The sequence below is a fragment of the Pseudophryne corroboree genome, chromosome 5 (assembly GCF_028390025.1).
Source record: "Pseudophryne corroboree isolate aPseCor3 chromosome 5, aPseCor3.hap2, whole genome shotgun sequence".
In the NCBI taxonomy this organism is placed as follows: domain Eukaryota; kingdom Metazoa; phylum Chordata; class Amphibia; order Anura; family Myobatrachidae; genus Pseudophryne; species Pseudophryne corroboree.
The window spans coordinates 39,180,251-39,194,137 of NC_086448.1; the positions used below are offsets into that span (position 1 = coordinate 39,180,251).

A 13,887-nucleotide genomic window follows, 5' to 3' on the forward strand; every position below is an offset into this window, starting at 1 on the left:
GTCCCCCCCTATTTTTACAATAGGGACAAAGGGTGCATGCCTCGTGGGGGAGGGGCATGACATATACACACACATTTATAAAACACTGTAAGAAAATGGATTTCTACACAAATCCTCTTTATACCACATTCATGCACTCAATCCGAGAGCTCGCCGCCATTCAGCCACAATACCCCTCATTAAATAACACATTTCAATATACTGCCACACCCAAGACTCAAACCCACAACCTGCTGCATCCCAGCCAAACACCCCACCCACCGAGCCACTTGATCCTGCATAAAAACTATGAGATTTTTAACTATATGAAGCTACCTGTACCCCGTAAAAAAATAACCAGCCCCATAATCGTGCAGATCCATGCAGTGTGCAGCCACACATCCATTCTCTTGTAGCCACACACTACATAGATCTGCCCAGCCGCAGCGCTGATCACCCCTTCACAAAGTACAACGACGGTTGCTGGGCGGGAGGGGGCGGGATGGCCGCGTGAAGCCGCCGTTTAAGGGGCATGGTCCGGCCAACGCAGGCGTGGCTGGACCGTGCTAGGGGCGGGCCGCGTTGGCTGCGTGACATCACATGCAGCCGTTGTGACCCGGGCCGCGATGAGTAGCTCCCGACCAGCATGCAGGAGCTGCGCTGGCCGGGAGCTACTCCTGAAGTACAAAAGCATCGCCGCTGTGCGATGCTTTTGTACTTCTGCGATGGTGCAGGGACTGACATGCGGGGCGGACTAGCCCTGTGCTGGGTATCCCCCCGCATGTTAGTGTTCCTGATCGTAGCTGTGCTAAATTTAGCACAGCTGCGATCAACTCTGCAATGTCATAGGCAACGGGTTTGAATCTCGGGCATATCAGTATACTGAAATGTAATATAGGACAGTGCTACTTAACAACAAAGAGCTCTCAAGTCCATGTATGCTGTATAGGTATTAGCGACATAAGGGGTGGGAGACAGGGTCGGTCAGGAGATGCTGGGCTTCAAAATGGGGGGAAGCTGCAAGTGAAAGTAATTAGATAATTCATGATTGACAAGTGCTGTCAACAGCGCCCCCTACCCTGCAGTTCTATGTGCAGAGCACACTTCTCACACACCTAGTTATGGCCCTGGTCAGATCACAAAATCAGGACACTGGAACAGCAAACTCTACAGGCCTCATTGCAGAGGGTTAGGATAGGTAACTGTATATTTTGTTTTAGATGTAATTCCTCTAATGCCAGTTAAACAGAGACAGCAATCAGCTGAACGGTTCTTCTGTTCCTCTAAATCACAGGAGTTGGAAACTGCATATTGGGGGTGATTCCGAGTTGTTCGCTCGCCAGCAGATTGTAGCAGCATTGCACACGCTAGGCCGCCGCCCTCTGGGAGTGTATCTTAGCTTAGCAGAATAGCGAATGAAAGATTCGCAGAATTGCGAATATAAAATTCTTAGCAGTTTCTGAGTAGCTCCAGACTTACTCACAGATTGCGATCAGCTCAGGCCGTTTCGTTCCTGGTTTGACGTCACAAACACGCCCTGCGTTCGGCCAACCACTCCCCCGTTTCTCCAGACACTCCCACGTTTTTTTCCTGGCACGCCTGCGTTTTTCCGCACACTCCCAGAAAACGGTCAGTTTCCGCCCAGAAACACCCACTTCCTGTCAATCACACTCCGATCACTTCAACGATGAAAAATCTTTGTTCGGACGTGAGTAAATCTGCTAAGTTTTGTGCTAAAATACTAACCGCATGCGCACTGCGTACCATGCGCATGCGCATTTTTGCCTTAATCGCTCCGTTGCAAAAATCGGCAATGAGCGAACAACTCGGAATGACCCCCATGATGCGAACCATGTTTCCAGCCAGTGAGAAGCCTATCACATGATACACAGCATATATACGGGGAACAGTTCTCAGCCAGATCACCAACTTTACACCCAGTAAAGTTCAGACCACTTTTTACAAGTGGCATGAAATTTTGCCTCCAAAGATGCGGATGTGAGGTGATAAAATCACCCATATTTGCACTGCGATAATTGAGTACATCGCATGGATGTATCAATAATCGCATGCAGGGGCAAAGCTCTATCTCTGCGATGACACTCTGCAGCATCATCGGGGTATTTTTCGAGGAAAAATACCCGATGTCCTGCTGTGCATGTGCCGCCACCGCCATCGCAGCTACCGCAGACGCCGGGTCGACCACCCCCCCTGTCGCGACTACCCCCCCTCATGCCGCGTCCCTCCCCCCTGCAGGTTAATATACTTACCAGTCCAGGGAGCCGGTCATCCCTGCTCCTGCTGGCACCGGATCCTGTGCACTTCTGTAACCCCCGGTGCTGATAAAGTGAGCTGCCGCTTTGCAGCATCACTTCACTGCACCATGGGTCACAGCGCAGCACATGGAGGACCCGGATGCCCGGTGGCCCGCAACGGAGCACCTATTACCGGCTCCTGGACTAGTAAGTATGTTTTTTTATTTTTAATCAGTGATTAGCCTTATGTCTCCACCGAACACACAGAGCTGATCACACTGCCCGTTCCCCGCACAGCTTTCTCTGCCAGGGGCAAAGGATGCATATCGCAGTGCCGCCCTGTGATCTCACCAGCCTGAGCTGGCGTTAATATCACAGGGCACACTGCAGTGTTTGTTTTTTTTTCATTTTGTTTTTTTTTTGTAAATTCGCCCACGTCGCATTTCCATTATAAGTATGGGGAATACAATGTGGCTGCCGGGTGTGCTGACAGCAGTGGAGCGGGGAGCTATCAGCGGCGCTGGGGGAGTGGGGGGTGGGGGGGTGGAGGAAGCTGTCAGCGGCTGCCATGGGAGGGATGTCTGCGGCGGTGGGGGCAGCAGCGGGAGAGCAGCAGAGGAGGATGAGACGGAGAGGAGACGGGGGGAGCAGCGTCTGCAGCAGCAGAGGCTCACGGCGGCATCCACCCGGCTCCAGCAGCAGGACCTCGCTTGCTGGAGCCGGGTGGACACTGCCTCCTGCTCTCCCCGCTGCTCCCCCCCCCCCCCCCTTCCGTCTCCTGCTCTTAGTTTACCTCATCTCAATCCGAATTTTTTTAAAGTTGGATTGAGATTGTCGGAAACGTGGCTAAAACCTGTCGGGTATGGCCCCGCTTCCGACAATGCATGCTGATCGGCGGCTGAAGCCGCCGATCAGCGTGCATTCCGACAGCACTCTGACAAGCCGGGTTTCCCGACTTGTCGGAATAAACGGGGTCCTAATGAATAGGTCGGAACCCCTTCCGACCTAAAACTGTTGGAAGCTGCCGTCTTTCCGATAAGACGGCAGCTTCCGACAGTTATTGAATATACCCCTTAGTGTTTATTTCTTCTTTAAACCAAGCTGTACAGATTAGCCTCTTCCAGTTCTTGTTGCCTAAAAGACCTGTCGTGTTTGTCACTGTAACTTTGTAAATTGATTGTACTGATGCGAAAATGCAGCCCGACTTCACCTGTAATGTTTATGATGATAATCCGTACTGACTGCATTTTCTGTACGTTAGTAAGTAGGACAAATGACTGCAGGATACAGATTCGGGAGAACATTATACCCACTCCAAAGCCGGAGCTGAAACTGGGATAATGACAACATTAAGAGTTATGTCTGCGAGTTCATAGCCCAATATCATCTGTGCAGACATTGGGTAAGTAACGCTAATTCCTCAGTACTTCAAATAAAAGAAATAATATTCTATAAAGTGCTATTCAAAGAAAAAGAAATATTAAGACAAAACGTATTCCCGGTGTACTTTTATGTAATGTGTTTGTATCATCAGGCAGGATTGTGTTTTACTATTGCTCTGAGATTTGGCACAAACAACTGTGTTGAACACAACATCCACAGTATCTATCTCTACACAGTACAGTATATACATTTATATGTTTAATAAAGGAAAATATAAGGAAGCTAACAATATATACACTGAGGGGTACATTTACTAAGCAGTGATAAGAGTGGAGAAGTGAGCCAGGGGAGAAGTTGCCCGTGGCAACCAATCAGCACTGAAGTAACATCTAGAATGCGGATACTATAAAATTATACAGAGCTGCTGATTGGTTGCTGGGGAAACTTCTCCACTGGCTCACTTCTCCGCTCTTATCACTGCTTAGTAAATGTCCCCCTTATTCTGTTTAACATTAGTTATACTGTAGTAGGAAGGTGTGAGCTGCTGTGTCGAAGTCGGAAAATATTGCAATACACACACCACATGCAAACACCACACAGATGGCATCCATATGTGTACTTAGTCTGGCGTGCGTGCAGCATACTCGCAAATTGCGTACAATCGCCTCCCACGGGAGTGCGCGTACGGGCGTGGTATGAGCAATTACAGAAAGATTCTTACTTGCAATGGAAATTAATGCAGTACATGCCACAGTCTGTGTCGAGTCACTGTTCACACACACACTAATCTAACCAAACATGCACATCTTTCCAACACAATGTCTTGGTATTCCAATGTTTGAACAGACCCCCTGGTCTGTGAAGAAAGATACACACAAACCAAACTGTCGTTTAATGGAAACCAGAACAATGGGAGACAAATATCCCAAATAGATACACACAAGCTTGTGGTTACAAATTATTAACTGCAGCCTGCAGTAACACTTGTGTGTATATATATATATATATATATATATATTTGTGTGTATCTTGAGAATGGTTGGTCATTTCATGTGTAGGATCATGTTGCTTGAAGATAGCATGACAGGGTAATCCAATGAACATGAAAATATCTGTCACACATTGCATGTTTCCCAAACTTGGTGCACACATTGCACATAGTCTGCCCTTTCCCCTCATGCAACTTTTACTTATTTGCAAGGCACAACAAGGGAATTATACACCTTTACAGTATACGAGGGGACAGTAACTGATCAGAGCATCATGCATGGTATCTACGTGTTCGGATAATTATGAGTAATAATCCGGTGTTGGTTTGGAGAAGATCGCATGTCGTTGCGAATAGTTATTCGCAAAGGCAGATTAAAGGTATATTTGTGTTTATTATGTACTTGGTATGCGGCTGGAATCCAGAGCTACACACCCCTGGATCAAGGCATCGCCCATCTCTTCAAACCGACCAATGACCTCTCCTGTACTGTAAACGACCATCCCTCCAACCAATCAGTGGAGAGCATACAACCCCATTGTATTGTATTTTGGGCAAGGGTATATAAACCTTGCACCTGGGCCGGTCACTCTCTCTCTGCTTTTTAAAAGACTCATAGGTCATCTTGCCAGATCGACTAGAGGACCGGATCCGGGTTGCGCAGGCGAAAAAAGCGTACGTATTATTGGGTGTGACTCTCTCTCTGTGATTGAATTATATTGTGTTGTACCATTATATTTTAACTTATTGTAAACCCCTTTTACAAATATATTATTACTTGTTGCTGCTTTGGACCACAACATACAATCAAATACTGGTGTCGCATTCAGTTTCTGTTGAGCGTTTGTATAGTATAATTGCCACACCTAGAGCTGCCTCGTGCTCTCAGCGTGTCGGTCTGTGTGTATGCACTGAGTGTAAGCTGCACGGCTATTCCGGCGTGTGTACGCTAACTGGGGACAGAGTATTTATTACAGCAGCCGCAGCGGCTTCAGTTACAGTGTGCAATAGGGGTTAGTGGCTGTTTTTCCATGAAGTCGATCAAACTTCTCGTGGCAACCAATCAGCACTGAAGTAACATCTAGAATGCGCATACTATAAAATTATACAGAGCTGCTGATTGCTTGATTACTTCTCCACTGGCTCACTTCTCCGCTCTTATCACTGCTTAGTAAATGTCCCCCTTATTCTGTTTAACATTAGTTATACTGTAGTAGGAAGGTGTGAGCTGCTGTAATTGTGAACTACACACAATCGCAGCAGCCAGGCACCTCCCAGCCTGCAGCCACACAGTGATTGTCTGCTATCTTGCTGATTGGTGGATAGCTGGAGCTACCCACCAATCAAAGTGCTGACAGACACTAACTATATGGAAGCATGTGGAGAGACAGCGCATGACAGCAGGAGGGGTTAGTTATATTTTTTATTTATCCCGTGATAGGTAGGTAAGGGCCCTAGTATATTGCTTTGCCCAGGGCCTCCAATGCTGTTAAGACGGCCCTGGGTGTGGCTGACATCTTGCCAGACGTTTTTTGTAGAAATGCACTTTGTGGATTGGTGGATTCAGAAGCAGGGGTTGGGTCAGAGAGCAGCATCTACCATTGCTGTATTATCAGCTTCTGCCGGAGCCTCCACTGAGCTTCTGCTGTCTGTAGTGACGGAGATAATCACTTACCGTCCAGGTGAGCACTACTGCAATGTCATTGAACAGAATGGTGTCTCAGGACGCAGAAAGCTGACATCTTCATTTTATTTTATTAAATGTCCTCACTGGCCTTTTTATATTAGATGGTGTCAGTAAAGCTATGGACAAATGTCAAAATCATTTTGTTGTCATCATCCATTAGGCAACTTAGGCCCACACCTAGGGGTCCTGATTCAGAGGGGGACAGTAGAGAGACTGATGTTTTTCCTTTTGTGCATGCTTCCTGATGTTTATAGCCGTTGGACGCAGTCACGCAGATCGGTGAATCAGTTTCTGGGCAGTGAAAGAGGGCGCCAATGGCCCATAGTTGGTCGGAATTGTGCATTCTCACCTGGGGATCATGCACAGAGCTAAAAATCACAAAGTCTGTCCGCACAGTGCTTTTCTGCGCAATTCAGAATAAGCCCCATGAAATTTTTCACGGTAGCACAAAATTGCTAGAAACATCCCATTTAAAAAAAATTTTTACAGCACTTTTCACGCTTGTTTCAGTCTCAGATATGTAGCGCGACTAGTTTAATACCATATAACAATTCATTCTCAAGTTTTCCATGTAATTTAATTGCCATGACCGCCTGACAACAAATCAAATTGTAGTTCTGCTTCTTTCTTTGACACTTTTTTGCAATTTGTTCCCTATTTATCACATTTAATAACCCCCAGCCGTAGACGCAGTGCAATAAAATGATAAGGGTAAGAAGAGGGAAAGACTCTGTTCCATTATGCAGAATGTTGGATATGTATCACTGCTGCTATTTTTGAGAAACTGTTTTAAATTCACTGCCGCCTGCTCTGCTCCCCCTGCTGTGGCCCCGCTGTCACAGAGAAAATCATTACCATTATTTTCAGGAAAATGAATCCTTTTACATCGTATAACTTTTTATTTTAACGTTCTGGATATATTTTCCAGTCCGCTTGTACTGTAAGCTGTGCCAGCGATGAGGCAGCAGTCATTAAGACTCTTTGTAGCTAAACCAGATCTCATCTCAGTTCTGATGGGGTTCATGACCTCCAGCGGAGGACATCCTTGCGCAGCTGTCATCGCCGCCAGTCCTTATGTCAGCCCGCTTCCAGGAGAGCGTCAGTGAGGACCGATACATATCAGCCTGGGTTGTCATGAGGTAAAAAATAACTAAACAATACATATAGTTTGAAAATAACTAAACAATACAATATGTAAAAAATAACTAAACAATACATAAAGTTTGAAAATAACTAAACAATACAATAGGTAAAAAATAACTAAACAATACATAAAGTTTGAAAACAACTAAACAATACAATAGGTAAAAAATAACTAAACAATACATAAAGTTTGAAAATAACTAAACAATACAATAGGTAAAAAATAACTAAACAATACATAAAGTTTGAAAATAACTAAACAATACATAAAGTTTGACCGGTTTGAAAGTTTTGAACCATCCTGTGAACCAAATATTAAAACGTTTGCAAAAATGATAATATTAAACAAATGCTTGCTGTATTTCAAGCAGCATTTGTGCTGTGTGTCATTAGACCTTCCATCAGTTGCACCAATGAAACTTACACCAGCCCTATGCAGGCACAGTTTCACCATCTGAGTATACAGATGGAGCCCTGCTCATCTATCCCTTTAATAGGAATACCTGAGCCAGCGCTGTCGGACTTAATCCCCTGCTGTACTGTTCTCCCTGTATTGCATTGCAGCTGAGAACAATAGATGAAAGGCTTATGCTAATAAACCTTGGTGCACCTAGGTGCAGCAGAGAAAGCTAGATGAGCAAGGCTCTATCTGCAGATGGAGCAGTTCAGCCGCTTTGGACGCATCCACTTTCAGTGACGAGCCCACGAGACACTCGCATTAGCGTCGCCACCTCCTCCCAGCAATGCCAGGTACAACCCAAGGATCCTACGTCAGATTCTGTGCTGCGTCTCAAAGAGCTGGCAATCGGGACTCATGCGCTGTGTGACTGAGACGCATGCTCAGACTTATATCAGTGGCCGGCTGGGTGCAGCAGCAAGACGGTGTCCAGCTGAAAATCAGACCCTGGATGTTTTTTTAAAACAGCTATTTCGATTGGCCACAAATGTTAATTACTGTTACAGAGACTCTATATGTCGACATGCACTAGGTCGACACCTGGAAAAAGTCGACATGGTTGGCAGGTCAACATGGAAAAGGTCGACACGGAAAAATGTAGATGTGAGGTTTTTTTGTGTTGTTTTTATTTGTGTCGTCTGCTTCATAAAGTGACAAGGAACCCTAATTAGTGCACCGTGTCCCCTCACTTCGCTCGCCATGCTTAGGGCAAGGTGCTTCGCTCCGCTACCGCTGCGCTCGGCACAGGTTACTATTCCCAATCATAGTCCCCGTGGATTGTAAAGTATGAAAAAGTGAAATAAAAAAAATTGTGAAACACTTATGTCGACATTTTCATGTGTCGACCTTTGCCATGTCGACCTAACACTCATGTTGACCTTTTCCAGGTGTTGATCTAATGCATGTTGACCAACAGTGGTCGACCTAAGGACTGTATCCCGTCCCCCTGCAGCCCTGGAACGGTATGTGGCTCCAGTGTCGGACTGGGGCATGAAGGGCCCACCGGGGGAATGCAGTGATAGGGGCCCAAACTTAGGGGTGTGGCCAGCCTACAAAGGGGGTGTGGCCAGCCTCCACAGAGGCTTGAAATACACAATAGTCTTGTGCAGTGTAATGCAACATATCTACCATGTATAATACAAGTACACAGTCTGGAACCTGATCCCTAGAGGAAGGAGTGGGCACTCAGGCAGTGAGGCCCACCAGTGGTTTCCCTGGTAACCCTGTGGGCCAGTCCGACCCTGTGTGGCTCTCCCGAATCCCACCAGCATCCTGCCCGCTACCTAGTGAAGCAGGCAGGATGAGGATAAATGCCTTGAAAAAGCATTGACGATGTGAAGGGGGCGGGACTTAATGACATGAGTGACATCATCTAGCCCTGCCCCAACCTGCGGACCCACAAATCGCTGGCATTTACTGGCATTAGAGGCGGGGCCTGATGAAGTGACAGTCCGACCCAACTCCCCCACGTGACATGCTGCATCTCCTCTCCGGGAAATAATTAGGAGGCAAGTATGAATTACTGTAGCTCCAATGCAGGCACTTTTCGCAAAGCCTATGGGGGTAATTCCGACCTGATCGCAGCAGGAATTTTGTTAGCAGTTGGGCAAAACCATGCTGCACTGCAGGTGGGGCAGGTGTAACATGTGCAGAGAGAGATAGATTTGGACGGGGTGTGTTCCATCTGCAATCTAAATTTCAGTGTAAAAATAAAGCAGCCAGTATTTACCCTGCACAGAAGCAAAATAACTCACCCACATCTAACTCTCTCTGCACATGTTCTACCTGCCCTCCCCCTGCAGTGCACATGGTTTTGCCCAACTGCTAACAAGTTCCTGTGCGATCAACTCAGAATTACCCCCTATGTGTTTTTGTCTGAAATTTTTTTTTTATTTCACTTCAAAAATGGTGGCTACTTGAATTGGGCAAATAAAAGTCGGTGCAAAAAAAAAAAATACAATATAAAAATGGTGAAAATTAAAAAAAGTTTTTCACATCCAAGAAAATTTTGGGACTAATCGGATATCCCTTAGTGAATTAAAGTAACTATGGGAAGAATACAGAATAATTATTTTGTAAGCCTAAAGCAGATTGTGCCTGGTTTCCATTGTGGTACAAATCTCTATGGGGTCTATTTATCACCATCCGCATCTGATGATGCGGATGGTGATAAACTCGACCAAACTCGCACTGCGATAATTGATTACATCGCATGGACGTATCAATTATCGCATGCAGGGACAGGGCTTGCGGGCAAGCTCTGTCCCAGCGATGCCTCTCTGCAGCATCATCCGGGTATTTTTCGTAAAAAATACCCCGATGTCCTGCTGCGCAATCGCCGCCGCTCCCGTCGCTACCGCCCCTGGGTTCCCCCGTCCCCCCCTCCGTCACTACAACCCCTGTGCCGCAAAAGCACACCCGCCCACCCGGATTTTATACTTACCAATCCAGGAGCCGGTGTAGACTGCTCCAGGAGGTCGCCGGGTCCTTCTTCTGCACTGTGACCCCCAATGCTGTAAAGTGAGCTGCCACTTTGCAGCGTCACTTTACTGCACCAGGGGTCACAGCGCAGCACATGGAGTACCCGGCGCCCGGCAGCGCCATCGGACACACTTAGCTGATCACTGGAGCTTGGGCCCGCACAGCTTTCTCTGCCAGGGGGCAGAGAAATTGGGCAAACGCTGTATATCGCAGTGCTGCCCTGTGAGTTCACCAGCTTGGGCTGGCGAGATTATCACATGGCTCACTGCGGTATTTTTTTACATTTTATTTTTTGTAAATCCAGCCACATCGCATTTCCCATTATAAGTATAAGGAATGCGATGTGGGTTACTAAAAAAAAAAAAAAAAAGGAATTAAAGGGTTTGGAGCAGTTTTTCATGAAAACTGCCCCAAATGCTCTTTAATACATTCAGTGATACTAAAATAATGTGAAACAGGTGTCAAAACAGAAAACGCCCTTTTTCACGTTACAGTATTTTAGTAAAAATAATGTTAATAAATAGGCTCCATAGCATACTTGCCTACCCTCCCGGAATGGCCGGGAGGATCCCGAAAATCGGGTGACCCTCCCGGCCCCCCGGAAAGGTGGGCAAGCCTCCCGCTTTCCCCCTCGGCCGCCCGCAGCAGAGAACAAGCGGGCGGCCCGAGGGGGTCCGATGACGCGATTCGCGCTGAATCGCGTCATCGTAGCTCCGCCCCCCGCTATGCAGCGGCTCGTTTCTCGGCACAGCACAGCGGGGGGCGAAGTCACGATGACGCAACCCTGATGTTACGCCCCCGGACCGCCCATCCTGCTGCAGGCCATGCCCCCGGACCGCCTATCCTGTGCCGGCCACGCCCCCCATACACCTACAACGCTGCCTCCTCCCGGAGGAGTAAGCAGCAAAGTAGGTAACTATGCTCCATAGTGTCTTTTTAAAAAACAACATGGAACAAATGATTTTCCAGTGAAGGTAACTCAAAGTGACAACACAAAAAATACATGCAATTAGAGTGTGACATACAGTAATGTATCTTTTAAATGGTGTAAGCACAAAGCTGTGTTATAAAACTGTATTAGAAATTCATAGGATAATGTAAGTGAATGAACTGGTGTAACATTAGCGGTTGGCAAGGAGGCTACGAGCCCCAGCGCAGCACTGAGGAAGCTCCAGAGAGCAGCCATTATGAGAGATATACAGCGCAGCGTGTGTTACACAGATACAGCTTACCCCTGCTCTGGCCATCAGAAGGAGTCTGCAGGAGATTGTTGCAGGCAGCTGATAGGGGATGATCTGTCAGAACACATCTTCCCCGCTGCTGGGGGATTATTATAAGAGACAGTGTGACAGTGAGTGCAGACAGGAAGGTAGAGTGGGGATTAAATGATGCAGAGGAAGAGATATAGGAGAGGGAGAGACACTACACAGGGCAACGGAGAATAATAAAAGGGAGACAATACAAGGTGCTATATGGGGCAGATGTATTAAGCCTGGAGAAGTGATAAAGCAGTGATAAGTGTAAGGTGATAACGCACCAGCCAATCATTGCGGGTTTGAAAAAGGACAGTTAGGAGTAGTGATGTGCACCGGAAATTTTTCGGGTATTCTGTTTTGGTTTTGAATTCGGTTCCACGGCCGTGTTTTGAATTCGGACGCGATTTGGCAAAACATCCCTGAAAATTTTTTGTCGGAATCGGGTGTGTTTTAGATTCGGGTGTTTTTTTACAAAAACCCCTCAAAAACAGCTTAAATCATAGAATTTGGGGGTCATTTTGATCCCATAGTATTATTAACCTCAATAACCATAATTTCCACTCATTTCCAGTCTATTCTGAACACCTCACACCTCACAATATTATTTTTAGTCCTAAAATTTGCACCGAGGTCGCTGGATGGCTAAGCTAAGCGACCCAAGTGGCCGACACAAATACCTGGCCCATCTAGGAGTGGCACTGCAGTGTCAGACAGGATGGCAGATTTAAAAAAATAGTCCACAAACAGCACATGATGCAAAGAAAAAAAGAGGTGCAATGAGGTAGCTGTGTGACTAAGCTAAGCGACCCAAGTGGCCGACACAAACACCTAGCCCATCTAGGAGTGGCACTGCAGTGTCAGACAGGATAGCAGATTTAAAAAATAGTCCCCAAACAGCACATGATGCAAAGAAAAAAAGAGGTGCAATGAGGTAGCTGTGTGACTAAGCTAAGCGACCCAAGTGGCCGACACAAACACCTGGCCCATCTAGGAGTGGCACTGCAGTGTCAGACAGAATGGCAGATTTAAAAAATAGTCCCCAAACAGCACACGATGCAAAGAAAAGAGGTGCAATGAGGTAGCTGTGTGACTAAGCTAAGCGACCCAAGTGGCCGACACAAACACCTGGCCCATCTAGGAGTGGCATTGCAATGTCAGACAGGATGGCAGATTTAAAAAATAGTCCCCAAACAGCACATGATGCAAAGAAAAAAAAGAGGTGCAATGAGGTATCTGTGTGACTAAGCTAAGCGACCCAAGTGGCCGACACAAACACCTGGCCCATCTAGGAGTGGCACTGCAGTGTCAGACAGGATGGCAGATTTAAAAAATAGTCCCCAAACAGCACATGAAGCAAAGAAAAAAAGAGGTGCAATGAGGTAGCTGTGTGACTAAGCTAAGCGACCCAAGTAGCTGACACAAACACCTGGCCCATCTAGGAGTGGCACTGCAGTGTCAGACAGGATGGCAGATTTAAAAAATAGTCCCCAAACAGCACATGATGCAAAGAAAAAAAGAGGTGCAATGAGGTAGCTGTGTGACTAAGCTAAGCAACCCAAGTGACCGACACAAACACCTGGCCCATCTAGGAGTGGCACTGCAGTGTCAGACAGGATGGCAGATTTAAAAAATAGTCCCCAAACAGCACATGATGCAAAGAAAAAAAGAGGTGCAATGAGGTAGCTGTGTGACTAAGCTAAGCGACCCAAGTGGCCGACACAAACACCTGGCCCATCTAGGAGTGGCACTGCAGTTTTCTAGCGAGAGGATGAGTGCTTCCATCCTCATGTGAATCTGAACCATTAGCCATGAACATAGGCCAGGGCCTCAGCCGTTCCTTGCCACTCCGTGTCATAAATGGCATATTGGCAAGTTTACGCTTCTCATCAGATGCTTTTAATTTTGATTTTTGGGTCATTTTACTGAACTTTTGTAGTATACTTGATGACACAGAGGTAGAGCAGTGGACTACTGTACCGTACTGCTATATATATACTGGTGGTCACAGCAACATTCTGCACTGTCCCCTCCTACTATATACTGCGCACAACTAAAATGCAGCACAGGTATGGATGCATAGTATACTTGACGACACAGAGGTAGGTAGAGCAGTGGACTACTGTACCGTACTGCTATATATATACTGGTGGTCACAGCAACATTCTGCTCTGTCCCCTCCTACTATATACTGCGCACAACTAAAATGCAGCACAGGTATGGATGCATAGTATACTTGACGACACAGAGGTAGAGCAGTG

At 46.6% G+C, this 13,887-nt stretch overlaps 1 protein-coding gene across 1 annotated transcript in view; it reads right to left on the minus strand.

Annotated features, from left to right (window-relative positions):
- Positions 1-7,238: 7,238 nt before the first annotated feature.
- LOC134928761 (uncharacterized) overlaps positions 7,239-13,887 on the minus strand; it is a 47,067-nt gene continuing 40,418 nt past the window's right edge. The window contains exon 4 of the mRNA XM_063924768.1: positions 7,239-7,416. Within this exon, the coding sequence (XP_063780838.1) occupies positions 7,297-7,416 (120 nt within the window). The 3' untranslated portion in view covers positions 7,239-7,296. The remainder of the gene's footprint in view (positions 7,417-13,887) is intronic.